This window comes from Kogia breviceps, chromosome 4, assembly GCF_026419965.1.
Source record: "Kogia breviceps isolate mKogBre1 chromosome 4, mKogBre1 haplotype 1, whole genome shotgun sequence".
In the NCBI taxonomy this organism is placed as follows: domain Eukaryota; kingdom Metazoa; phylum Chordata; class Mammalia; order Artiodactyla; family Physeteridae; genus Kogia; species Kogia breviceps.
In genome coordinates this window covers 119290402-119317070 of record NC_081313.1, presented here as the reverse complement: position 1 = coordinate 119317070, position 26669 = coordinate 119290402, and the positions used below count along the sequence as shown (strand labels likewise).

The following is a 26669-nucleotide window of genomic DNA, read 5'->3' as shown; positions in this document are numbered from 1 at the left end:
AATTGCTCTTGATTTCTGATGGAATTACCTTCTATGCAAGCAGCTCCGTGAGGCCACTCCAAGGGAGTGGATGGGGAGTGTGAGAAATGCAGGAGGCTGGCTGGCCTTCCGTCAAGTTCACAAGGCTCCGAACACCTGGTGACTTGGGTTCTCTGGGAAATGAAGAGATGCATGGGGGCAAAAGCGGAGGCTGTTGGTGGTGACAGCCAATACCTGGGTCACAAATGAGTAACTTAATGAATGATCAGGTGGTGGGAACAGATGTATGTGCCAGGCAATGGGTAAAATCCCCACTTCTAATACCACTACTGCGGTACCAGTGAAGTCACTTAACCTTGTCATGGCGATTAAAGGCCAAGTTAGGGCTTTCTTTCAACAGATCCCTTTTGAGGCTCACTTACTAGCTGTTGACCTTGGACAGGCCAGTGAGCAGCTGTAAGCTTTGGTTTCACTATATTAAAAAATGAGGATAGGGCTTCCCTGGTGGCGCAGTGGTTGAGAATCCGCCTGCCGATGCAGGGGACACGGGTTCGTGCCCCGGTCCGGGAAGATCCCACGTGCCGTGGAGCGGCTGGGCCCGTGAGCCATGGCCGCTGAGCCAGTGCGTCCGGAGCCTGTGCTCCGCAACGGGAGAGGCCACAACAGTGAGAGGCCCGCATACCACACACACACACAAAAAATGAGGATAACATCAGCATCTGCCTCAAAGAATTATGGTGAGGAGGATATGAGTTAACTCGCAGCCCACAATACAGTAATGATGATGATGATGATCATTATTACGGTAAGGCCACTTGATAATCAACGTGTACAATGAGCACCTACTTGCTCTTATAAGATGAAGTTCTCATGTTGGTTTTCCAGTCTCTTCTTCACCTCTTTCTTGTACAGTCCTTGTTGTCAGCACCAATTCATTCTCCTAAATGGTGGGGTAAGTAGATATTTTAAAATACTGAAGTTTATTGGCTTTGCTTTTTAGTCCTCAGCGGTGTCATTGATGCATTTTTACACTAAAAATATAAATTTGTACGTAGTGGGTATATACAACATTAGAGGATTATAATAGGCAGTATATGGTGTTTTCTGTGTCAACAGTAATTATGTCTCATTAGACAATAATTAGGAGGAAGATGGCCTTAGTCCCAGGAACAGACTACCGTCTTCCCTGTGTGATCTGACGACATACAGGAAGCTGTGGACCCAGGCAATTGCTAGCAGAACCTTCAAAATGCTCCACCCCATAAAATGTCCTTTGGCAGTGACTGCCCTTTAAAAACCCCACTGAACACCTGCACGTGCCTTCTTCTCCAGCTCTGGTTCTGTTCCCCCCAGTAAACCCAGAACTGTCCTTTACAAATTAACTGCTGGCCGTCTCGGAAATGCCCCTCACCGCCACCTACCCCACCTCCACCTTCCCCATGGGTCTCCCATGCCCAAGCTCCCGGGGCTACGTCCATACAAGGGCCTCAGCACCTGGCCGAAACAGTGGGAGGGTGGAGGGCACAACCTCAGTGCTGGCCTCTCGGCATCTGTGGGTTTCAGCCAGACCCTGAGTGTTATTTTAGTGCAACTTCGGCATTTAATTTGAGGATGTGTGTAGATCAGAAGGAGGGACCAAAACATTATTTTTTTTTCTCTCCGCCAAATGATCAAATTTGATGTTCTAAAAAACACACAGCCTGGTCCAGAGCTGTGTCCAATTGGGAAGTGAGACATGCCTGAAAATCCCTCCCCTACCAGGGACCATCCTTCCTTAACCACTGGCCACGGCCCAGGCCTGTTTACTGTGGACAGCACCTGGGCAGTCTGTGGTTACCACCCGCCCAGGAGCCTGTGCCCTGAGGCTCTCCTTCCCTTCTTGAAAGTGCACGCTGCACCTTTGCTGGAAGAACATTCTACATGGTTGTTTAATTTCTTACAGCCTTGAAAGCGCCATAACCAGGAGCTGCTCAGCCATGGCTGAAGGGGAAATCACAACCTTCACAGCCCTGACGGAGAAGTTTAATCTGCCTCCAGGGAATTACAAGAAGCCCAAACTCCTCTACTGTACCAACGGGGGCCACTTCCTGAGGATCCTTCCAGATGGCACAGTGGATGGGACAAGGGACAGGAGTGACCAGCACAGTAAGCACCCGTCTCACCTTTCTGGTGCCTTCCTTAGTCAGGGACGGAAGAAGGGAGGATAGCTAAAGAAGGGCTGTACCCTCTTCCCCAAGGCTCTATTCAGGCATGACACACTCAGAGGCAGGGGGAACAAGGTGTAATGGGTCTAGGTGTGGAAAAGGGGGAGTTGCGAAGGCTACAGCCTGCCTAAAGAGGTCCTATTTCAAGAGTTTAAGAGAACTCTCTGTTGACCTAACACAACTGCTGTGAGATCAGACTGGCTACCAATGTTCAATTGCTCCAGCTTTCTGTAACTAGCGAGAGGTCTGGTCCCCAGGGCCCTTGCTTGCTCCATGACAGGAAGGGCCACATGGGGCAGGGTTGGTAAATCCCCCACAAAGACATGGGCTCAATTTCAAGTTAACTGACTCTCCAGGTTATCTTCCTACTGGGCTTGATTTGTGAAATCCTAGTTCATAATCGTAGTCTTCCACATCATAAATTGTACTGCTCTCACTCTGCATATCGTGCAGATGTGTTTGTGGTAACCGGGAGGAGGGAAGTCATTCTCCAGACCTTATAGAAACCAAAGGGCAAGAGCAATTCCAGCCAAAGGCTGACTGTCCCTTCCGGGCTCTCCTGCCAGCCCAGCTCCCAGATGGTGTTGATAAATGGAGGTATAACCTTGGAGAAAAGAATCTCCTCAACTATCTAAGAAAAAAAATCTCTTCGTTCTGCTTTAGTACTTCCAGCGGTGGTGTGTATGTTTGATGTTAGGTGTCTGGGTCCTACGGTGATGTGCTCAGGGATTCCCTGAGCACCACCAAGGCATTAGATGTTGGAGAGGAGCCAGAAGTCAAATCTGGTCCCTGATAAGAGGGTCTGAAGGGTCAAACGTGTCACGCACCAAGAGAAGGAACGCGTGGATGAAATCAGGAGACACAGAATAGCACGGGTGGTAATTAAGGTTGCCGCAGGATGGCTTTAAAATGAAATGCAGAACACTGGCTTTGATGTGATGGTTTATATATCCGGTAGTCTTTCTTATTCACAGGATATACACCAAAGGTTGCAGGCACTAAGCACAAACCCCAGTGGCGCTCACTCTCCATCCTCAGATGCACAGGTGGTGGGGACGGAAGCCAGCGTTTACCAAACCAGGCAGCACTGTCCTGTCCTTCCCGCCCACCAAGCAGACCCTTGAGATGAGAAGCAGGAAGACTGAGGTTGGGGCTAGACGCTGCAGGGTTAGACTTTTTCAGCTTGGTTTTGATGGCTTGTCTTCAGATGGACCTGTTGAATGCCTTATACCCGAGGCAAAACAGGTACCAGAGTAAAGCAAAAAAAAAAAAGCCTGCTGAGTAGGTCAAACACATACAGAAGCAATGTTTACTTCAAATAAATGGACTCAGACTGCAGTCTGTTGTGTTGTGTCAGACAAGCTACACAATTCATGTGATCTGCCTCATACAACACAAAGGGAACGAGCTATAATTTCTCAAAGGTTTTAAACATTTCTAATAAGTCTAAGTTTTCTGAACCAACGGGAATGCTCTCTGGTCCTTAGAGTCCCAGGAGAAAAAACCTTGGTGATGTGTTCCACGGCGTTAAGCTGGCTCTTCTGGGTAACCTTAAATTCTGGGGTAACAAGAAGCTACAATTACAATTCCAAGTACTGGAATTTCTGTACAAATGGTAGATGACTTCACTATTAACATTACAGACTGCACTCTGGGTATGGAACTTTGGGACAACTTCTGCATAGTGCTGCAAATTCAGCTGGCCGGCCTCAGATGTCGGAGCCCCAGAGGGCAGCATACGGTAGCGTAGGAGTGTGTATGAGGAGGTCTGCACACAAGTGATGCTGGATTAATTACTTTCCAAGTGAACTTGGTCTAGTTACTTAACTGTTTTGGCCTCACTTTTCTCACGTGTAAAATAAGAATTATATTACTTGCCTCACAGGCTCCTTGGGAGGGTTCCATGAGATAACACAGTGAAAGTTCTTGACACAGTCCCCTGACCCAGAGCAACAACTCAGCACGTGTGGCTATTCTTGCCACCACTGTCACCACCACCAGGACTTCCATGTATTCAACACAGCACATGGAGATACAGTACAACACTTAAGGACCTTGCCTAGTCTCTTCTCTTCAATAACACTGCCCTCCATGAAGGCCAAGGGTCTAGATTCAGGGTGTTTTTGGTTTTTTTTTTTTTTTTTTTTTGGCGGTACGCAGGCCTCTCACTGCTGTGGCCTCTCCCGTTGCGGAGCACAGGCTCCAGACGCGCAGGCTCAGCGGCCATGGCTCACGGGCCCAGCCGCTCCGCGGCACGTGGGATCTTCCCGGACCAGGGCACGAACCCGCGTCCCCTGCATCGGCAGGCAGACTCTCAACCACTGCGCCACCAGGGAAGCCCCAGATTCAGGTTTTTGATTCAAGGCCTCTCTGGCAACATTCAGAGTCGTTGTGTTGGCCTATTTACTTAGTCTAGAACTAAGAACAAGGGCCAAGGAGGACAGAAATCAAAGTCGGGTGAGCAGAAATACATCCCCGTACTTGTCAATGCCAGGAGAACTGGATAACCCGCATAGCCCCTACAGAGTCAGAGGCCCTAAATTTAGAGACAGAAACCTTGAGTTCATATTCCTATGCTTCCACTTTCTACCTGGAGCAGCACTAGACAATTACCATTCTCTCCATTTTGCATAAAATGCTCTGCCAAAGCAGCTTCCCATCCCCCATCCCCAAGACCCTTCCAATCATTCTCTCTTGTGTAGCAACGTAAAAGTCTCCAGTGTTCCCAGCTATCTCATCTTGGGGGAAAATACTGAGGCTGTTTCCTCACCTGTGCAACGGGAACAGCAGCACTGCCTTGTGTGCCTGACAAATCTGAGATGAGATCCTGCAGCCCAGAGGACTCCCTTCCTACCATGGATGTGCCCCGTAAATGTGGTTCTGTTGCCCTCTACTGCCCAGTGATGGTACTGCCACAATCTTTCTGAATTTCAAGTTTCTTCAGAAATAGAATCAACCTGGGCAGGCATGGAGTGGATGATCCCCGCGTGGTTGGCACAGCCTGGCAAGGGAATGGTTTCTATTCTTTGATCATTAGTTTGAGCATAACTGGAGACCATGGTGACAAGTGGACAGCCACACTCTAAGACTTCCTTCAGGAAGAATATTTCTAAAAGCCAATCAAATATTCAGGTAAATCTACATAAATTATGCAAGGTAGAACTCTACACCTTCCAGCTCTACAAGGCAAAAACACAAAAACACAAAAAACCTACTTTCGCAGCTTTTCCTTTTTTTAAAATTTTCCTTTATTTGTTTTTAACATCTTTATTGGTGTATTAACTGCTTTACAATGGTGTGTTAGTTTCTGCTTTATAACAAAGTGAATCAGCCATACGTATACATACATCCCCATATCTCCTCCCTCTTGCATCTCCCTCCCACCCTCCTTATCCCACCCCTCTAGGTGGTCACAAAGGAGCTGATCTCCCTGTGCTATGCAGCTGCTTCCCACTAGCTATCTACTTTACATTTGGTAGTATATATATGTCCATGCCACTCTCTGTTTGTCCCAGCTTACCCTTCCCCCGCCCCATGTCCTCAAGTCCATTCTCTATGTCTGCATCTTTATTCCTGTCCTGCCCCTAGGTTCTTCAGAACCTTTTTTTTTTTTTTTAGATTCCATATATATGTGTTAGCATACAGTATTTGTTTCTCACTTTCTGACTTACTTCACTCTGTATGACAGACTCTAGGTCCATCCACCTCACTACAAATAACTCAGTTTCATTTCTTTTTAGGGCTGAGTAATATTCCATTGTATATATGTGCCACATCTTCTTTATCCATTCATCTGTCGATGGACACTTAGGTTGCTTCCATGTCCTGGCTATTGTAAACAGAGCTGTAATGAACACTGTGGTACATGACTCTTTTTTTTTAAAATTTATTTATTTGGCTGTGTTGGGTGTTCATTGCTGCACACGGGCTTTCTCTAGTTGCGGCGAGTGGGGGCTACTCTTCGTTGCTGTGTGCAGGCTTCTCATTGTGGTGGCTGCTGTTTGTTTCGGAGCACGGGCTCTAGGTGCGCAGACTTCAGTAGTTGTGGTGCACAGGCATAGTTGCTCCACGGCATGTGGGATCTTCCTGGACCAGGGCTCAAACCCATGTCTCCTGCAATGGCAGGAGGATTCTTAACCACTGCACCACCAGGGAAGCCCACATGACTCTTTTTGAACTATGGTTTTCTTAGGGTATACGCCCAGTAGTGGGATTGCTGGGTCATATGGTAGTTCTACTTTTAGTTTTTTAAGGAACCTCCATACTGTTCTCCATAGTGGCTGTATCAATTTATATTCCCACCAACAGTGCAAGAGGGTTCCCTTTTCTCCACACCATCTCCAGCATTTACTGTTTGTAGATTTTTTGAGGATGGCCATTCTGACTGGTGTGAGGTGATACCTCATTGTAGTTTTGATTTGCATTTCTCTAATGATTAGTGATGTTGAGCATCCTTTCATGTGTTTGTTGGCAATCTGTATATCTTCTTTGGAGAAATGTCTATTTAGGTCTTCTGCCCATTTTTGGATTGGGTTGTTTGCTTTTTTGATATTGAGCTGCATGAGCTGCTTGTATATTTTGGAGATTAATCCTTTGTCAGTTGCTTCATTTGCAAATATTTTCTCCCATTCTGAGGGTTGTCTTTTCATCTTGCTTATGGTTTCCTTTGCTGTGCAAAAGCTTTTAAGTTTCATTAGGTCCCATTTATTTATTTTTGTTATTTCCATTTCTCTAGGAGGTGGGTCAAAAAGGATCTTGCTGTGATTTATGTCAAAGAGTTCTCTGCCTATGTTTTCCTCTAAGAGTTTTATAGTGTCTGGCCTTACATTTAGGTCTTTAATCCATTTTGAGTTTACTTTTGTGTATGGTGTTAGGGAGTACTCTAATTTCCTTCTTTTAGATGTAGCTGTCCAGTTTTCCCAGTACCACTTACTGAAGAGGATGTCTTTTCTCCATTGTATACTTTTGCCTTCTTTATCAAAGATAAGGTGACCATATGTGTGCTTGTTTATCTCTGGGCTTTCTATCTTGTTCCACTGATCTATATTTCTGTTTTTGTGCCAGTACCATACTGTCTTGATTACTGTAGCTTTGTAGTATAGTCTGAAGTCTGGGAGCCTGATTCCTTCAGCTCCGTTTTTGTTTCCCAAGATTGCTTTCGTTATTCAGGATCTTTTGTGTTTCCATACAAATTGTGCAATTTTTTGTTTTAGTTCTGTGAAAAATGCCACTGGTAGTTTGATAGGAAATGCAGTGAATCTGTGGATTGCTTTGGGTAGTATAGTCATTTTCACAATGTTGATTCTTCCAATTCAAGAACATGGTATATCTCTCCATCTGTCTGTAACATCTTTAATTTCTTTCATCAGTGTCTTATAGTTTTCTGCATACAGGTCTTTGGTCTCCTTATGTAGGTTTATTCCTAGGTATTTTACTCTTTTTGTTGCAATGGTAAATGGGAGTGTTTCCTTAATTTCTCTTTCAGATTTTTCATCATTAGTGTATAGGAATGCAAGAGATTTCGGTGCATTAATTTTGTATCCTGCTACTCTACCAAATTCACTGATTAGCTCTAGTATTTTCTGGTAGCATGTTTAGGTTGTCTATGTATAGTATCATGTCACCTGCAAACAGTGATAGTTTTACCTTTTTTTTTTTTTTTTTTTTGGCTACGTTGGGTCTTCATTGCTGCCTGTGGGCTTTCTCTAGTTGCAGCAAGCAGGGGCTACTCTTCATTGCGGTGCACGGGCATCTCATTGTGGTGGCTTCTCTTGTTGTGAAGCATGGGCTCTAGGCTCATGGGCTTCAGTAGTTGTGGCACACGGGATCTAGAGCACACACTCAGTAGCTGTGGCACACGGGCTTAGTTGCTCCACGGCATGTGGGATCTTCCCGGACCAGGGATTGAACCCGTGTCCCCCGCATTGACAGGCGGATTCTTAACCACTGCACCACCAGGGAAGTCCCAGTTTTACTTCTTCTTTTACGCATCTGAGGTTTTCTGCCAGCGTTCAGTAGGTGTTCCATAGGAGTTGTTCCACATGTAGATGTATTTTTGATGTATTTGTGGGGAGGAAGCTGATCTCCACATCTTATTCCTCCATCATCTTGAAGGTCCTACCCACAGCTTTTCTTTGTCCCCAGCCAGTTGATCTACCCCAGGCAAGATAGGGAAGTTTTCAAAAATTTGTCCTCTTCTTACCTCCAAGAGAATCAGTTTCCTAGAACCTAACACAAGGCCTTGCTTGGAGTGGTATAAACTACGATGGATGACTGTGTATGGGCTGCTGTAATGTAGACCTGAGTCAAAGGTCTCCACTGGTGGGAATTTCTGGCCTGCAGAGATGATGTTTTTGGTTCATCCCTTTAAGATGGCTCAAATCACTGCTGTAGGAAATTAGCAAAGCAGACTGTGGATGTTTGTTACTTCGCCCGCCATACCAGGAAGGCCAGGCAGGATGACAGAGGAGAGCTGCAGACTGTGAGAAGGGGCACTGGGGGCAGGGTGTGAGAAGCTTCATGCTGACTCCTAGGGCTTGACTTGGGGAGGCTAGTAAATGGTCGTGTCACCAGGAGAGGGAGGCTCCTGGAGGAGGAACAGGGGCAGGGAAGGAGGACCTGTTCCATCGCAGACACAGGGTGTTTGAGGAGCACCTTGTGGACCAGGCAGCCCTCCTTGGGGTTATCGCTTCACATTTACTTGTGTGCTTATTTAATGGTTCTCTCCCTCACTGGGCTCCCTGAGGACGGGGACTTTGTCTCTTACAGCTCAACACTGCAATTTGTGCGTCTAGCACATTGCCTGGCAGCTGGGATCATGCTCAAGAAACATTAATTTGATGAGTTAATGAACTGTGTTGGTGGCAGGTAAATTCAAATTCAACAATATATTCCATAAATACCTAACGAGCACCTGATATATGCCAAGCACTGCACTAGACTCTTTCATTTCCTCTTAGCCACGATCCTGTGAGGTTATTAATTATCATTCATAATTAACTGCCCTGTGAACTAACCCTGTGAACACAGGGGCTGGCACCGCCAGCAACTGGGAAACCTGGCACCAACCCACAGCTGCATCTTCCAGGACTCTCTCCACAGCCCACTACCACCCCCGACACCAACACCACAGCCGTGCATCCCGCACACTGATCAAATAAACCTGCTGAATTCACACAGTCCACTGTGTGGGTCAGATGGGTGTAGGTGCAGGGCCCATCACTGCTGTTTACTGGTTTCCTGTCACCTCGGGGAAGTTACTTTTCCTCCACGTGCCTCATCTTCCTCATTCTAAAAACAAGGATGGCAACAGTACCCACCCTCATAGAAAAGTAGCAATTCTAACTGTGGTGGTTTGTGAAAGTGTTTAACACCCTGCCAGGCACATGATAAGTGCTTGGAACATGCTATTTATCATCCTCATCATCCTGAGGCTTGCTCGGCCTTCCTTATCTAACCGTATGATCTTGGGAGTCTGTTGAGTTGAGCAAATTCTACACTAGCTCCCTCCAATCTCAGCGTCTCCGGGACTGTCCAGGCTTGGAGCTCTCGAGGCCCAGCGTGTAGGTACCTCATGCCCAGGCTCCAGCCCCACAAGCCCTGCCCTGTCTGACCTCTCCGCACGGCAAGCTGTCTTGGGCAAAGCACAGAGGAGCTCCATATGCCTGATTCTACTCTTCCTGCTGGAGCTCCCTCTCTGCCTAAGGGGGCCGGGACTTATTCCTGGACGGGATTCATAACTGGAACAGTAACTGAAGGATAGGGAAATGCTCACGAGCATCCCAAACATCCCAAACATGCAGCCCCTCCTGCGGCGCGCACCCCCTCGCCTCACCAGGCACGTAAGGAGGTTGCACGGGGAGCAGGATTACCGGCACTGCTCACCACACAAATGGAAATGTTCCTGAGCAACGTGTGTGCCAATCAAATATTTATAAATCAAACCACATCCTAAAGGCACTAGAGGAGTTCACTGGTCCCAAGAACTCTACTCTGCAGCCCTTTAGAAAGGGCAGGCTCCTTCCCTTCAGTGAATCCCCCCTCCCCGAGTTCTGGGGGCAGTCCAGACTCCCATTCTGCTACCACTCGGCACCTAATGGTGAAGGCACTGTGCTCCCCATGAGCTTGGGCCAAAAGTTAAAACAGCTTTGCAGAGGACCATGGTGTACAGAGCCGGGCCAGGCTGCCAGGCATCAGAAAGAGGGGCTAGCCTCCAGGCAGGAACGCTCTCCCCAGCAGGATGCCATGCCAAAGGCCTCCCTCCCTCTCCTCCCCACCAGTCCCTTATCTGCTTATACAGAAGGGGTTTATCCAGATAAACTTTTTTTTAACTATCACACAGTCCATGGACTATATCAAAATTTCCCAGGCACCTTTTTCAGACTCTAAAGGACAAGCAGACACCTTCACACATTCTAAGAAAAGTCTTTTTCGTGTGTGTGTGTGTGTGTGTGTGTGCACGCCTATTCCAAACCACTGGAACTTTTTTTTCCCACAAACTCCATTTTATTTCTTCTCCGTCTTTCTCTAATGTTTTACAGCGCCCGGCTTGTGGCTACATTTTAATTATAAATGCTACTGACATAAAACAACCTCACGGAGTTCTGAATGAGGCTGACCTCATTTTGGGTAAACACGGCAAAGGACGGGAAGTCCTCAACCCAGAATAAACCATGCACGTAATCTCTCTTGGCCTCTTTGGAGAGCAGAGGTGGAAAGCAGGCCTCTTTTAAAGGCCACGGAGGAACGCGCTGCAGAAGTAGAACCTCCATCCGCAGGCGTTCATCCTGCTGAACGCATCTTTAAAAATTCCTAGGGCAGGACAGGAAGATACTAGGACGGTGCCCAAGGCTCATGTCTCTTGCCACTGACAGGCTCCTAACTCCTGTTCCTTCTTTCTCTCCTCGGAAAGTAAGCGATCATGTGTCTTACCGTGAATACTACTATTAGGAAAAAAAGGAAGAACATCTAGTTGGGGACCAGCATATCCACTCAAAGCCCTGGATTCCTCCTTACATAAGTTCCCCTAAGTAAAGACGCATGAAGGCATCCAAAGGACGAGGGTCCAAAGGATGAAGCAGGAGCAGGGTCTGCAAAGGCGATTTGGTACATTTCAGTTATTTGACATTTACTTTTGCTAAATCAGCTATTCCCAAACCAGCACACCCTAATGCATTCCTAGAAACGGAGCAGGACTGGATTCCACTGGGGACACTTATGTTTACAAATCCACCAGGCAAAACGCCTCCAGCCTTCCTGCAGTGCTTTATAAATCTGAATTTCTCTAAGAAACTTGTATCTATCACTAGAGTACCTTTTAAAAAATTGCTTTCCATTTCTTCTGCTAAGTCAAAAGTCACTGTCCGCATTTCAGAACTCAGCCCCACTGAGTTCCCTGAGAGCTAAATGATTTGTCTCGTTTTTCAAAAAGTACTCGCTCTTTCATCCTTGGGATGCTACAGAGCCACTGACCTTCCCGCTCATAGAAAGCAAGTCCTAAATTCCCCGTATGGGAGGGAAGAGGTGCTCCCCCTCTGTGCACTGGGTGCTAACCTGGTGGAAGGTACTGGAAGAAGAAAATGAACAGAGCAGGTGTGGCTTTAGTGGCCTTTCACCAGCTTTCCTGGTTCCCTGTCTGCCCTTAAGAAGACGCACCTTTTGCAGATACCTATGTTCAGGTCTAGATGGTACCTGAGGTCAAGCCTGTACTGGGTCATAGAGCACCGCAGGGGTCAGCAGCAGCAAGAAACTGAGTGTCTGCTCACCGACCAAGAACCAGGCTTTACACATCAACTATACTCACCCCCCACCCCCCAAAAGTACGAAAACATCAGCAGCCCCATCATCCAAAGTTAACCACTGTTATCACCTGGCTTTTCTTACCTCAGAATTGTGTTTTTGAAGAAATGAAGAGTTAGGATAAAGGGAAAGTTCCTTCCACTCCCCTCCCCAGCCTCAATCCTTCTCATCCTCCCCAGAGCAGCCACTGCTATGCATTTGGTCTGAATAGAGTGCACATTTTTATCTTTTACTCCCTATCTATTCATGAGCTATGTGCATTGTTTTATGTTTTTTACAAAAATTTCATCAAGGATTTACCATAAATATTCTTTTGCAATTTGCTTTCTTTCACTGCACATTATTTTCTGCTTTTCTTTGAAAGGGAAAACAATTATAGAGAGAGAGAGAAAAGAGAGTTTTTGTTGTAGTTGCACTTTTGTTTGATTTTAGCTCAAAAACAAGTGGGGTTTTTGCTACTGTGCTGCTTGATCACTCTGGGTCATCTGTACCCCTAATTGGGTGTCAGCCCCCGAAGGCAGGGACCTTGCCGGCACTGAGCACAGCACCCAGCACACGATGGCCGGTGCATGAAAACGTGGTGACTGGGTGGCTTTCCCTGAGGCCCCTGCTTGCTCCAGAAGGGAGGAGCTGCTGCTTCCACCCAGGCTGTTGGCCAGGCCCTCCCTCTCTTTCTGAGCCTCCTTCTCTCACTCGCTCTCCTTCCCACCCCCCAGCAGCAGCCGTGGGAGGATGTAGGTTTGGAAAACTGGAATGAAGTCACACTAGCGAGTTGGACACCTAGTCAGTTACACGAGCAACGCGCTGGGTGTTACTCCTTCCTGCCAGATCTGCTTGCAGAAGGATATATGCTTAAGAAATTCAGCCAGAAAGAAATCCAGTGAAAATGAGCTATGAAACTTGGACATCCTGGAGAAATAATATTTACAGAGGAAACTCTTGAGACGAACTCTCACCAGTGCCACAGCCCCGGTGTTGGGGCTCAGGGCCGAGGACTGAGTCGTGTGCCAGGCAGCTCTGCTTCATGTTTACCTCCGTGGGGTGTTTACACAGCCAAGATGGGACTCCTCAGACAGCAAAGTCAACTCTACTTAGCCCCACAGAGAGACAAACGGGCACTATTTAAGGCATAGGACAGAAATGGACTAGAGAATGAAAAGCTTTAAAAAAAAACGCTTCCTTGGTGATAATGATGTGTCAGTGTAGGTTCATCAGTTATATAACAACTGTATCACTCTGGTGGGGGATGATGATGATGGGGAGGCTATGCCCATGCAGGGGAGAGGGCATATGGTAAATTTCTACATCTGCTCCTTATTTTTGCTGTGAACCCAAAACTGCTCTACAAAATAACGTCCGTTTAAGAAGATTTTCCTGGATTACCCAAAAGGACTTGCCCTTTGGGACTGCTGTTGTACCTATAATGCATCTGACTAAATACCTACTTATATGGACGGTAGGTGGAAAAAAAGTCCCAGGCAACCAACATCACTCAATTCTACGGCTATGAAATGGGATCCTGGATGGTCATCTGCCATCTGGTACATGTCTGATCTTGAACACAAGGGGGACCAAGGAGGGAAGTAAGTATGGCTTGATTTGGACCAATCTCCCTGATAACTGGAGCTCAAGGTATTGTACGAAAGAGAGGAAAAAGTAGGATACCTGAAATAGGTGAGCCTGGGTTCTGGTCATGTTTTTGCCCCTGATTATAAGTATAATGTTTGGTAAAACATGCTCTTACCAAACTTCAGTTTCCTTACCTGTAGGACAGAGCCAGTGCCACCTTCTTCCAGGGATGCTGTGAAGAGTGATGAGGTCACCTAAACACAGTAAAAATGGCAGTAATCGTACTGGACACCTCCAGGCATCAGATCATTAAACCCCACAACTCCATGAAGCAGATACTATCATTATAAATAAGGAAATAGAGGTAAATACCATGCCCAATCATCACACAACTAATACATAACCAAGCCAAAATCTGAATTCATGCAGTTTGCTTTTGGAGTCCAAACTCTTTTGTTTACTCTTTATACCAAGATAGAAACTAGCATGATGCCTGGCACATTGTAGGTAATCAGTAAACGATTATTCCCTTCCTTTGGTCTCTCTTAAGTATACAGGATTATGATGAGAAATTGATATAAAATACATTTGAAAGTTCTCTGAAAACCATGAAGTCCAATGAAAATACAGAGCATAAAAAATGTATTGAAATAAATTCACATACCTTGCAATTCACCCATTTAAAGTATGCAATTCAGTGGTTTTTTAATATTCAGAGATTTGTGCAACCATCTCTACAATCAACTTTCATCACCCCCAAAAGAAACCCTATACCTCTTAACCATAGTTTCCCCTTCTCTCTCTCCAAGCCCCTCCTCAGCACCTGGCTACCACTAACCTACTTCCTGTTATCTATGGGTTTGCCTATTCTGGACATCTCTTTTAAATGGAATCATACAATATGTGGTCCTTTGTGAGTGGCTTCTTCATTTAGCATGTTTTCAAGGTTCAGCCATGTTTTTGTGACTGGTTTCTTCACTTAGCATGTTTTCAAGGTCCAGCTATGTTGCAGCATGCATCGGTACTTTGTTCCTTTTTATGGCCAAATAATACTCTATTGTATACAGCATTGTTATTAAATATATTTACATGATTCCTAGACTGTTAGAGCTGAAAAAACTCTAGAGACTGAATCCAAACCACTCCCATTTTACTAACAAGGAGACCGTAGCCTGAAGGTTCAACAGCCTAGCCAAGGTCACCCTGCTGGTCAGTGGCAGAGCCCAGCCTTGACCCTTACAACTCTTAACTTGGCCCCATCTTATTTCACTCCACAAAGCATTATTGGAAACACAATTCAAAATGCACAGCTTACTGGTGATGGGCCATCGGAATCATCTCTGCAACGATTAGCCTAACATCACTCATTCAGCAAATGCATACTGCCTGAACCCGGAGCACAGGGCACTATGGGAGGCACTGGAGACTGAAGGAGGAACAGGATAGGTAAGATTCCTGCCCTTTCTCCCAAGGGTGCAGTCCCCTGGGGAGGTAGAAATTAATGAGTAAAGCCCTAAACGATAAAAATAAGTGCACACTGTACAAAATGCCATGAAGGAAACAAACAGGGACCGAGAAAGACAATGACACAGGGACTAGGGTGGCAGGGGTTCTGGCTGAAAGGACTTGTTGTGCAGTGTGTGGAGGGGCACTTGCGTGGTGAAGGCCTCTCTGAGGAGGGAGTTTTAGGCTGAGGCCAGAAGGAAAAGGACCATCATTGTGAACATTAGGGGAGAGGAGATACCAGACAGAGGGCAGAGGGTGTGCCAAGAGCCTTAGGCAGGAGAGAGCTCAGTGTGTGGAAGGAGTGGAGGTGGTGGAGCAAAATGATTCAGGGAGCAAGTGGTGTGACCCGAGGCTGGAGAGGGGAGGCCTTTGGTCTGTGCTCTCATGACTACCTCTCAGAGCTAAGCGGAGTTAGGAAGACCGGTGGGAAAGGAGATTGTGGCTTCTGCTTTCCTTCCTGTGAATGAAATAAATGCCACTTGCCAGAGGAGGCCCTGAGTTTCTGTGGCTAAGACTTCCAAAGACAAGAGAACTGCAACTTCAATAAGGGTGATATAACTATGTATCACCCTTAGGATGAATCAGAAGATAAGGAAAACAGAGGGAAATGAGAAAATACAGACATACTAATAAGGAAGTGGTGAAATGATTATGGTACAGCCACATAATGGAACACAATTCAACTGGCAAAAAAGAAGCTAACTCCTTCACTACTGAAGCGGAAAGATTTCCAGTCAGTTGTTAAGCGAAAAACACAAGGTGTAGAACTGTATGGTATCTCACCATTTGTGTAGGAAAGAAAAAAAAAAAAACCAAAAGGCAGGAGGGATAACATATCTCTAGAAGGATATACTCAAAATATGTCTCAGAGGAGTTTACTTGTTTGTCTCTGTCTCCCCAGGAGAACGTGCCCCAGAGGAAGGGCAAGGATCCTGTCTGTCCTGTACCCCCATCAGTTGGGAGTGGGAGGCTAGAAGGAGTGGGAGAAGACATTCACCATCTCCTCTTCTATGTTTCCAAGTCTGAAACATGGGAATATATTTCTAAGAAATTAAATGAAAACAAGGAAAAGCAATAAGGGGTCTAGAGGTGCCAACCAAAGCCCTGTATTCCTTCTAGCGCCCCTTGCGCCTCAAACTTTGACAAAGTCAACCCTTAGAGGGGTCAGCTGACTCCAAGAGGACTACTGGGTGCTCACTGGTCCCCAGTCTAGATTTCACTCCTTATCATAACAATGGCTAGGACCAAAGAAATTTTCCAGAAGAATACAGAATTAATTTCAATTCCCAAATGGGAACCATCAAAGCACCTCTCTCCAGAGTCACTCTGGGGAGGATGAACAAATGAATAATTATCAAGTGGGACTCCAGTGAGGTATCCAGCAGTGAGCAAGGCACCATGGGAGTATCACTCAGTATAAATGGAAAGCGGGCAACTTAGGGTATCTCAGTCCTCACCCTCAACTTCAACGTTTCTCAACCTCGGCACTATTGACTTTGAGCTGAATAATTCCTTGACGTGAAGGGCTTGCCTGGGCGCTGTAGGATGTTTATTTAGCACCATCCCTGGCTTCTTCTCACTAGATGCCAGTAGCACCATCCCACCCCAGCTGGGAAAACCAAAAATGTCTCCAGACATGGCTAACTGTCCCCTCTAGAACAAAATCAACCCCAGTTAAGAAGCACCATTCCCATCCCAGGTGGCTGCTTCATTCTCCCTTTCAAACGCCAGGGTTTCCCCTCTGCCTGTATCCCAGTGGGGTTGCCACAGAGGTTGGGGGTTGACTGAACTTCATTGTGGGTGAGTTCCCTGAGTTTCTTATGTGCCAAGCAATTTAACATCCTGGGAACCTCTCCTATCTGGGAAAGTAACACTATCAGATTTCGAAAAATAACAATCTGTCCACGAGAAGCTCCCACACCAGGAAGGCCCAGGCCATAAAAAGGTACCCCTGCCAAAGCAGGTTGATAACTGAAGCTGAACACCCTCAGGCTGGCCGGCTGCCGACTCTATGATACCCCCAAGATCACTGGGATGATGGAGCCAGGGAAGTGAATGCTGATTCCTCCTGTGACCATGCCCTGTAAAGTGCACGTGGGGTCACATTGTAACGAACAAGGCAGATGGGTGGGCGAGCCCGCCATCATCTCTCCTTCCCTTGAGAACATGATTCCCAATGGGCAGCTTTCTTTGGAGGGCAAAGAAAAAGGAACTGTATTTCTATGTTTTGATTAATTTGAGGCTCATCCTTGAGGGCTCTGTGAGATGAATGAGCAGAATTTTCCGTGGCTAACTGTCTTGGCCGCCAGGCCCTATCGGCAAAAGCTTAGTGTTTATTTACTTTTGCTCGTGTTATTTTTATTTCAGTTCAGCTGCAGCTCAGTGCGGAAAGCGTGGGGGAGGTGTATATAAAGAGTACGGAGACTGGCCAGTACTTGGCCATGGACACCGACGGGCTTTTGTACGGCTCAGTAAGTATGAGGCTGACAGGCTTCCAGACTCGGCCAAGGTTTGAGGTTTCCAGAAATCTTGTTACGTGGAGTGATGCAAACTATAAAGCATCAATTAGTCTCTGTTTGTTATTTTTTTCCAGCAGGATTCCCACCCTCCACCCTGCCTTATTTTAGGCACAAACATAAAAGAGTTTCTTGCGGGATTCTCTCTAAATACTCCAACGTATTATCACATAGACAAAGAGAAAAAACATTGATTGAAATTTTAGTAACTCATCCAGTCACTCGCTCCAGAATACCTAATCCCACTTCATTATTCATTCCAAAAATGCTTCTTGAGCATCTACCATGGGCTATATAGGTGTGTCTCTTAAGGCTTTTTACAAAAATTGCAGAGCCCAGATTCTAGCAGTTGATATTTCATGCATAAAACTTTGAAAATAGCCTTTTTATTCTGGAAGGGTCACCTAAAAGGATAAAAAGTTTAATAACTTAATTCAACAAACATTGAGCAAACGCCTCCTGCTGTCCAAGTACAGCTGGGTACTGAGCGGGTGCAAAGATGAATAAGCCACATCCTTGCCCCAGAGAAGCAAAGTCCAAGAGTTTATTCAGTAGCTAAAATCCTGCTCCGTCTCTCTCCTAGTTAATGCTTTATATATGTTTGATTCGGTACATATTGATCTTTGTGAGAAAAGAAGAGAATAGGGGCAATCTGATTTTGTCCCTATTGGTATCTCTGGTAAACGATTTGAATGGAAAGAGAGCTGAAGCCAATGGCTGCAGGTTTCGAAACTATTTCTGGATTTCAATGCTCCTTTCTCTGTAGCCTAACAACTGAACATTAAGGCTTCACCAAACCCTCTTCTTCCCTCTTATGAAGATGTCTACCAAAAGGCAGCCAGTAGGTGGGGTTTTACTTTGGGGCTCCCCTTAGCTTACATCAAATTGCCAAGTGGCAATGGGCACAGGAAACCCTCTCTTAAAGCTGTAATCTCAGCCAGGGTTTGGGATATGAACACAAGTTCATTTTTTTTTCATGCTGCCCACCAGGGCTCAGGATATGAGGCTATCAGAGGAACAGGTAGTTCCTGTAGGCTGTTTGCTGAAATATGGATTGAGTTGGACAACTTGAAAGGGTTTGGAGCTAGGCAGTGACTGGTACATAGGGAGCAGACTTTTTTTTTTTTTCAGGCGGGGCTTCCTATCAGCAATAAAATCAACAGGCCAATCAATCATTCAGACTCATAAATGAATCTCATGCCTCTGCCACTTTGGCAAGTTACTCACCTACTCTGAACCTTGTGTGAAACGAGGACAGTAATGGATAGTAATTACCTCATACTTACATACTTAAGAAGAGTCGGAGAGACAACACACAGAACCCATCCGCTGGTGTAGCAATGGCAGCTATAAGGCAGTTGGTTTACAACTCCCTTACCCTCATGATTTCTTGCATTACGTGTTACAATTTTACGGCTTTTCCTCCTTTAAATCAATTCTGATGTTTATTATAACCTCCTCCTCTTACTTGTATAAAAATTTGATAGACTCCCATAAATCCAGACACGTCTAGGCTCCAGACACCCACTTCTCCCACCATAGTCCTGGATGTCACTGATTCACCTGAAATATTCATAGGGTGATCTTAATATATTATGCCTAAGAATTTTCATATTCCCCCATTGGTAAAGATAAGTTCTAAAATATCTCAGGGCTCTGCGTCATGCTCTTAACCAATTTTAGGTATTCATCCATCCTGATACAAATTTGTGTGTGTGGAAAGTACACATTTATTAAAAAAAATAAGTTTGAAAGGCTCTAAAACATTAATATATTTATTTCTGGGAGTGGTAAATGGCTGATTTTATAATACCTGAATGCCTTTCTGTATTTTCCAAATTTTTTACAGTTGGTATCTGTCACCTATGTAACTGGGAAAAAGCATGCTAAATATAAAAAAGAAATTAATTAAAACGATAGGCATGAATCAACTGTTAATCCCCAGGCTCGTGGCATTGCACGAAGTGCACAGTAAGCACTGACAAATCCTGGTTGAGGCACAGATAGAGCATCTCCAATTTGGCCTGCTGACTCAGCCTGTGACTCAGCCATTCTGTGTGTCAACTGCTCTAGTGTAATAGACACACCAGGTGCGGGATGTGGCCGCCCCGAGCTTCGTCACAGAACACAGTCCTGACGCCCACTGAGCGGTGTCACGGGGTGAGTCCTCCCTGCAGGAGAGTGGGCAACCCACTCAGGTCCAAAACTGCCTACCTCCTCCCACCCTTGACAACGTGCATCGAACAATAATGTCTGGATGAGTTCCTCTAGAGGCAACAGAGTCACCTAATTAAATATTACATGTATGTCCCATCTCGTTCCCAAACGATCTGAAGTGTCTCACCCAGTGGTCACTGCACTAGACTACAGATGAAAAAGGGGCAGAATACTTCCTGTTACGTAGTTCCTTCCTAAACAAAGGTAACATTTTTGAATACTTTACATGAACTCAAGAATCAGATTACATTCATCACCTAGCTGGTGTGCACCTATTATTTGCAAAATTCTTTGTCTTGGGGGGAGACACAAGGCTGACAAGATTCCATCTCTTCCCTCAGTAGGACTGACAGTCTAACAGACAAACATGCCACAAACAGAGAATAAATAATAGGACTGGAAACCACCAGAAAAGGACTCACCAACCACTATGGGTGAAGAGGTAATACAGACATCACATGACTTGGAATTGGAGCAAAGTCCATACACAGCATATGTAGTTTAATACTCCTGTTTATATCCTAATATAATAAATGTATTCTAAAATCTTGACAAACAGAAAGGGCAAAGAACTGGGATTCCTCCCACTCTAACAGATGAATTTTAGTAAAGTAGCTGTTGGTAGATATTTTCAATGTAATTGCACTATTTAATATGTTTTAACTATCTATCCAACTTAATAAATTTACAGTTGCATTGGATCCCACTGTATGGATGTACCACTATCCACTTAACCAATCAATCACCTTTCCATGGGTATTTACGTTGTTTCCAATATGTCACCATTATAGCCAATACTTCAAAGAACATCCTTGAAAATACCACTATCTCATTAGGGTCAGTTCCTAGAAGTGAAATCCCTGAGTCAAGGGGAATGCATATTTTAAATTTTGATATATATTGCCAAAGTCCCCTCACAAAGTTTCCACCAACTTACCTCACCAACAGTGTCTGACAGTGACTATTTCCCACACTCTGCCCAATACTAAGACTTGTAAATTTTTTGCTCTTTGCAGATATTATAGCCAACATGCTAAATCATTTTTGAATTTGCATCTTCTTGCTAGTGACACTAAGTATGTTTTCATAGGTTTATCACCCATCTTTAAAACAGCAGACATAGTAGGCCATTTTGATAATACCCTAAGTTTCTATCGATATGGCCCTATCTATGTCTCTCTGTGTGCTTATACATAAAGAGGTACAGAAGGATGTTCATCAACTGTTAACAGGTGCCTGTATCTGGGTGGGTGCGCTTTGGGGTGCTTCTTTCTTTTTTCTTTCTTTTTTTAAAGTAAAGTTGTGATTTTTTTTTTACAAGTACCATTCTTTTGATAAGTACCAAAAAAAAAAAAAAAAGCTATTCTCACTGAAAATAAAATCCTTTAAGCTCCAGGATATGTTTTATGCTTAGGACACATTTTATGCAAACATTTATGTGCATAACAACACTAAAGTAAAACCCTGATACTGTTGGTGAAAATCACCAGGGTGTAAAGTATAATTGGTAGGTTTTCATTTATTCTTCAAGACCAAACTTAAGAAGGCCCCACTGCATCACAGTCTGGTTTTACCCATTTTGGACGCTTTTCATGGTCAAACCTCGGTGCCAGGTCTCCGCAGAGACAAAAGACCCAGCTCTGCCCTTAAGTCATTCAGGATTTCCCAAGTGGGAGACTCTAGGGTCCTGAGCAGAGCAGATGTGAGGGGAGCTTAGATAATAGCAGATGTACATTGAAGGCTCATTATGTACTGGGTCCCGTTCCAAGTCGTCATTTCTATCCTCAGAGATAGGTTCCATTATTTTCCCAATGTCACTGAAGAAGAAACCAAAGCACAGAGAGCCTCACTAATTTGTCCAAGGTCACACAGCCAGTAAACAGAGGAACCCGATCTTAAGCCACTCACTAATTATTCTACTCTTTCCTGGTTTTATTTTATTTTTTAGCAGACACCCAATGAGGAATGTTTGTTCCTGGAAAGGTTGGAGGAAAACCATTACAACACCTACACAGCCAAGAAGCATGCAGAAAAGAATTGGTTCGTTGGTCTCAAGAAGAACGGAAGCTGCAAACGTGGTCCTCGGACTCACTATGGCCAGAAAGCAATCTTGTTTCTTCCCCTGCCAGTCTCCTCTGATTAAAGAAATCTGTTCTGGGTGCTGATCACTCCAGAGGAGCCCGAAGGGGTCCTCACCCAGTTGACCCCAAATTGTACCCTTGACCATTGGCCGCGCTAACCCCTGGCCCACACAGCCTAAATGTGTAATGTGCTTCTAAACGCCCAGTTCACGTGTTTTGTAAAGCCCTTCACCCTGGCACAGTTTGGAACCAAGGGATCAAATGGCTTTTAGGGGCCAACTGGCTGGCCAGTCTGGGTCTGGTTTGGAAGTCCAGTTGCCTCTGGGCATCTGCTGCAGGCTGAGCCTCTTAATGCATGGGTGGAGCCAAATGAAGTGCGAGCAGAGGGCCGCCAAGTGTGTTGTAACTGCACGCAATTCCCTCTACAGAGTAAACCCTGCCCGCAAGTCCCCTGAATATCTGGCGTGACTCCCTTTCATCCTTTCAATCCCCCACAATTATTAGCAGAGAAGCTATGGCTACTTTAGAGGAAGGCAGCTTTCCATGAGTGGAAACAGGGATGAACAAATCCCCTCTCAGGAACGGAAGGGATTCAAATGGCAAGGGGAGACCGACTGGATTCTAGTGGACAGCTTAGAAGGATGGGATCTCAATGAGCAATGAATGAAGGCTGAGAGGCTCAGGCACAGGAGAGCAGAATGAAGGCACAGCCTTGGGAGCTGTTACAATGCCTTGACTTCCCCAAGGTTATTTGGCAGCAGGAAGCCCCTGGATGATGTCAGGTGGAGAAAAGAACTAGGTTCTTGATAAAAGACAGGACACTGGGTATTGGGAAATTTGGGGTCTGGGGAGTGGGTGTGGGAGTGATGAGAAAGGGAAACATGGGCTGAGGGGACATTATCCTCCAAAAAGGATGATTCTAGAAGTGAGAAGGAAAGAGAAAGGGACGCCATGACCTGTGCTTGGCCACCAGAAAGCGGAGGCTTTGGGGTCCTGGGGCAGTGCTTACAAATCATATGGGCATCTTGTTTGACTGCAGGTTCTGGTTCAGTTGGTCTGCGGTAGAGTTTTCCCATTTCTTACAAGCTCCCAGGTGCTGTAGATGCTGCTGCTTCTCCCCACCCCCCATATTTTAAGTAGCAAAGTCCCTAAAAGCGTTATTCAAATGAAGGGGGCTCAAACCCCGACCCTCCTCGGCCACACCCTTAAAAACACATGTCCCGTGGATCTTCCCACACTCAGGTAGCATCAGCAGTTAGGCCTGAGTTAAGGAGTCGAGTCCGGGTTTAAGGCACTTTGGCCCAATGCCTGCAAAATGCCCATTTAGAAGACATACAAAAGCATTCTTCAAAAATCTTAAACCCTCACAAACAGCTTTTCCCAAGACGCCATTTGTGTGACCGTTACTTATATAAATATGCTTCCTGCTTAAAGTAAACTTGACCCAAGTGGCTAGCAAATTAGAACACCATTCATCTCTGACATGATACTGTTGCCATGTAAAGGCCTTTAATAAGCCATTTAAATTTACTGTGAGACTATACCTTTTAGTCACATTTAAAAATACATAGCTCAAAGGCAGTTAAACTGATTAGCGCTCAGTCACTGAGAATGATAATAATAGGATATGATATATAAGCTCCTCAATTATCTACAACTTAGACTACATTTATCTTAGAAAATGAGATTTTTCTTGGTTTTCCGCTGTGCTGTTATAAATTTTCCTTTGCAAATGGGGATTCTTAAGCAATGATATAATTGTGCATAATAACTGATGAGAACGCTAGCTCATGTTTAATAATGAATTGCAGTAATTATTAATTGAAAGGTAATTCCTTAGTAACTGAACTATTCTGAATGGAAGAAAAATGACAATTTGTGAAAGTTCAGTGTGGTACTACAATTGAGGAACTGAAACGAGTGAACGCTACCGTTGTATCATTCTGCATTTGTACAGCAAAACGTTTCATAACTTTTTTTTTGTTTTTGTAACTTGGATAAGACAATTTGATTTTATTTTAGTAAATCTTTGCAGGCAAGTTGGGAATAGTGCAGTGTGGCTTGACATCTCTTGACTATGAAGATTTGGCCAGAAAAAGGTACCCACAGAGGAAATCCAAGATATTTATAATGGTCCATAATTTTTAGTGAATGAATCAAATTCAAGTATAACATTGGCCCAAGAAAATGAAAGCTGTGGCTAACAGATGAGATGGAAGTCTGTGGTTGCAGAGACCCAAGGCATTGAGAGGAAACACTACTGTGACCTTGACAACCTCAGCCCAGTAGCTATTCGTGTATTTGTTCAATGAATATGTAAGTGCCAAACGGTGTGCCAGGCATTTTACTGGGTCCTGGGGCTCCTGGGAACCTTGTCTGTCTGGTTTGCTGCTGTATTCTCTCCCAGGGCATTATATTTATATCACAAGATGCTGAGGATTCATTTCTTTCAGTCAGGGAAAAACAGAGACTTCGTAGGTCCCTGCTGAATAAACAACAAGTCCCAGACACCAAGGTTTTGGAAGAATTAGCAACCCCCAGCGTAAGATAAACCTCTATGCAAGTGTCAGAGGACATGGCAAGGTAAACCTAACATTTCAGCTGCAGAACCGTGTCAGTTCAGGGGGGGACCACTTCCAAATCAGGAAAAAAAGGCTGTCCGATCTTGTAAGAAGGGAGTCAGCAGCAGTTGCCTGCTCCATTTTGAACATGTCTCGTTTCTCAAATGTGGAGCATTCCTGTTGTTCTCCCTCTCCCTTGAGAAAGCCCTGGAACCATCTGCCCATCAGATGCCTCTCGTGTGGATTCATTTTCAGGCCAACTGTTATGAACTGCCTGGCATTCTGTACAAAGCATCAGGAACGTATATGCTTTTGGATTGTTTTCAATGTGGTGGTGGAGGTGGTGGAGATCTGTCTCCTTGGAAGGTGTGATACTTAAAGCCTCCTATGGCCAACATTGTGGACTTACAAAAAATTGACTGGAGCATCACAAGTTACTGAAGATCAGGGTCCTTGCTTTGTGTTAGAGATGGAGCCCAGGTCCTCAGCCTTGTAGAACATACTGGTTCAAATCAACTAAGTTCCTGGGCTACAAAGCAGACCTCTGAAGAAGAAGATGCCGGTCATTCTACATCACTCTCTCTTTTTTTTTTGGCACCTTAAAAATATTAATAAATGTTCCACTTATAGGGGATAATGTCTCTCTGACGTTTTGAGCATCATCATGTCTCATCTTCCTATTGAAGGACTTAGCCAGCATCCCTGAGGTGTGGCTGCTTGGTTTTCTACACTTAGCTTGTTACCAGATACGAAGCTTTGAAGGCTGATAGGAAGAATATTTTTCATTTTGTTTAGAAACCTAAGGCAATCATGGTGCTTTACTAGGGATCCATTAGGGAAATATATTCAGGAAGTTTGCCCCCTGAAGAGCCAAGGACCATAACTAACTCAGCTGACACTATTTCTTTATCCATAGCATATGAAATTATGCTACTATTGTAAAGCTGACCAGCTTGCGCTTTGGCAAAAACACAGTGACCTGAAAAAAATTTTAAGGACTTATTTACAATTTTAAGTCAATGGCAAGAGGTGCATCTCTTGCATCTCCAGAACCTTGATGTGGGGCTAGAGGTTTGTCCATCAGATTTTCTGAAATTATTATCACATTAAAAAACATCTCCTCGGGGGCTTCCCTGGTGGCGCAATGGTTGAGAGTCTGCCTGCTGATGCAGGGGACGCGGGTTCGTGCCCCGGTCCGGGAGGATCCCACACGCCGTGGAGTGGCTGGGCCCATGAGCCACGGCCGCTGAGCCTGAATGTCCGGAGCCTGTGCTCCGCAACGGAAGAGACCATAACAGTGAGAGGCCGGCGTACTGCCAAAAAAAATCTCCTCAAATAAACTCCTGAATCTTATGACTGCTTAGTCTTAGGAGGAAGTACACTGTCGCCTAGACATTGTGGCAGAATCAGATCACACACATGCACACTCGCACACATGCAAACATATGCACACACTTACATATGCATGTATGCTCACATATGCACATGCATCTATAAAAAACAGTTGGGCGGTGTTTGCTCATTCAATGAATTACGTATCATCATAAATCCCTCCTTTTCTTTTTTCTTTTTTTTTTTTTTGCAGTACGCGTGCCTCTCACTGTTGTGGCCTCTCCTGTTGCAGAGCACAGGCTCAGCGGCCATGGCTCACGGGCCCAGCCACTCCGTGGCATGTGGGATCCTCCCAGACCGGGGCACGAACCCGCGTCCCCTGCATCGGCAGGCTGATTCTCAACCACTGCGCCACCAGGGAAGCCCCCTCCTTTTCTCTTTAAAGTTGCCTAAGGCAGTATTTTTCTACTTTTTGGAGCTTGAGCAACTGTAAGAACTACATTTTTTCTATCCCATTTTCTAACCCAGCACATGTATTACCTTTAACATACACACAACTGAAACCAAAAAATGTCACCAAATTATATATATGAAATGCTCTGAGATTTTTCTATTACACTCCCCTAAAAGAGGCTGGTCAAAGATCAGTTAAATGGGGGTCATGACATTCAGAGTCACAACCACAGTTTGAAAAACACTGGCTTAATGCAACCATTCGTCTTCCCAAAGACGACCAGACCCTACCAGGATCCTGTATTATGACTTTAGTGTTTTCAAAAGCACGGTTTGTTCTTGAATAAACAATACAAGGGGACATCCTGTTACCCATGAACCATCTGTTTTGAGGGCATCGTGAATTCCTTTAGCTGGTTTGCTACTAATGAAATATGAATGCAAGGATGCAGA

General features: G+C 45.1%; 1 protein-coding gene and 1 long non-coding RNA gene across 4 annotated transcripts in view; one reads left to right on the top strand and one right to left on the bottom strand.

Moving 5' to 3' along the window:
• FGF1 (fibroblast growth factor 1) overlaps window positions 1-25068 on the top strand; it is a 105744-nt gene extending 80676 nt beyond the window's left edge. For 2 of the 3 annotated variants that reach the window (XM_059062253.2, XM_067031852.1), the window contains 3 exons: window positions 1922-2124; window positions 17424-17527; window positions 21738-25068. In XM_059062253.2, the coding sequence (XP_058918236.1) occupies window positions 1956-2124; window positions 17424-17527; window positions 21738-21932 (468 nt within the window). In that variant the 5' untranslated portion in view covers window positions 1922-1955 and the 3' untranslated portion in view covers window positions 21933-25068. The remainder of the gene's footprint in view (window positions 1-1921; window positions 2125-17423; window positions 17528-21737) is intronic. The other variant, XM_067031853.1, reaches the window with a different exon arrangement.
• Window positions 29-26669, bottom strand: part of LOC136794054 (uncharacterized) — a 264366-nt gene continuing 237725 nt past the window's right edge. The window contains exons 11-13 of the long non-coding RNA XR_010840264.1: window positions 13745-13804; window positions 826-919; window positions 29-152 (exon numbers count right to left, since the gene is read on the bottom strand). This is a non-coding gene — a long non-coding RNA (uncharacterized lncRNA). The remainder of the gene's footprint in view (window positions 153-825; window positions 920-13744; window positions 13805-26669) is intronic.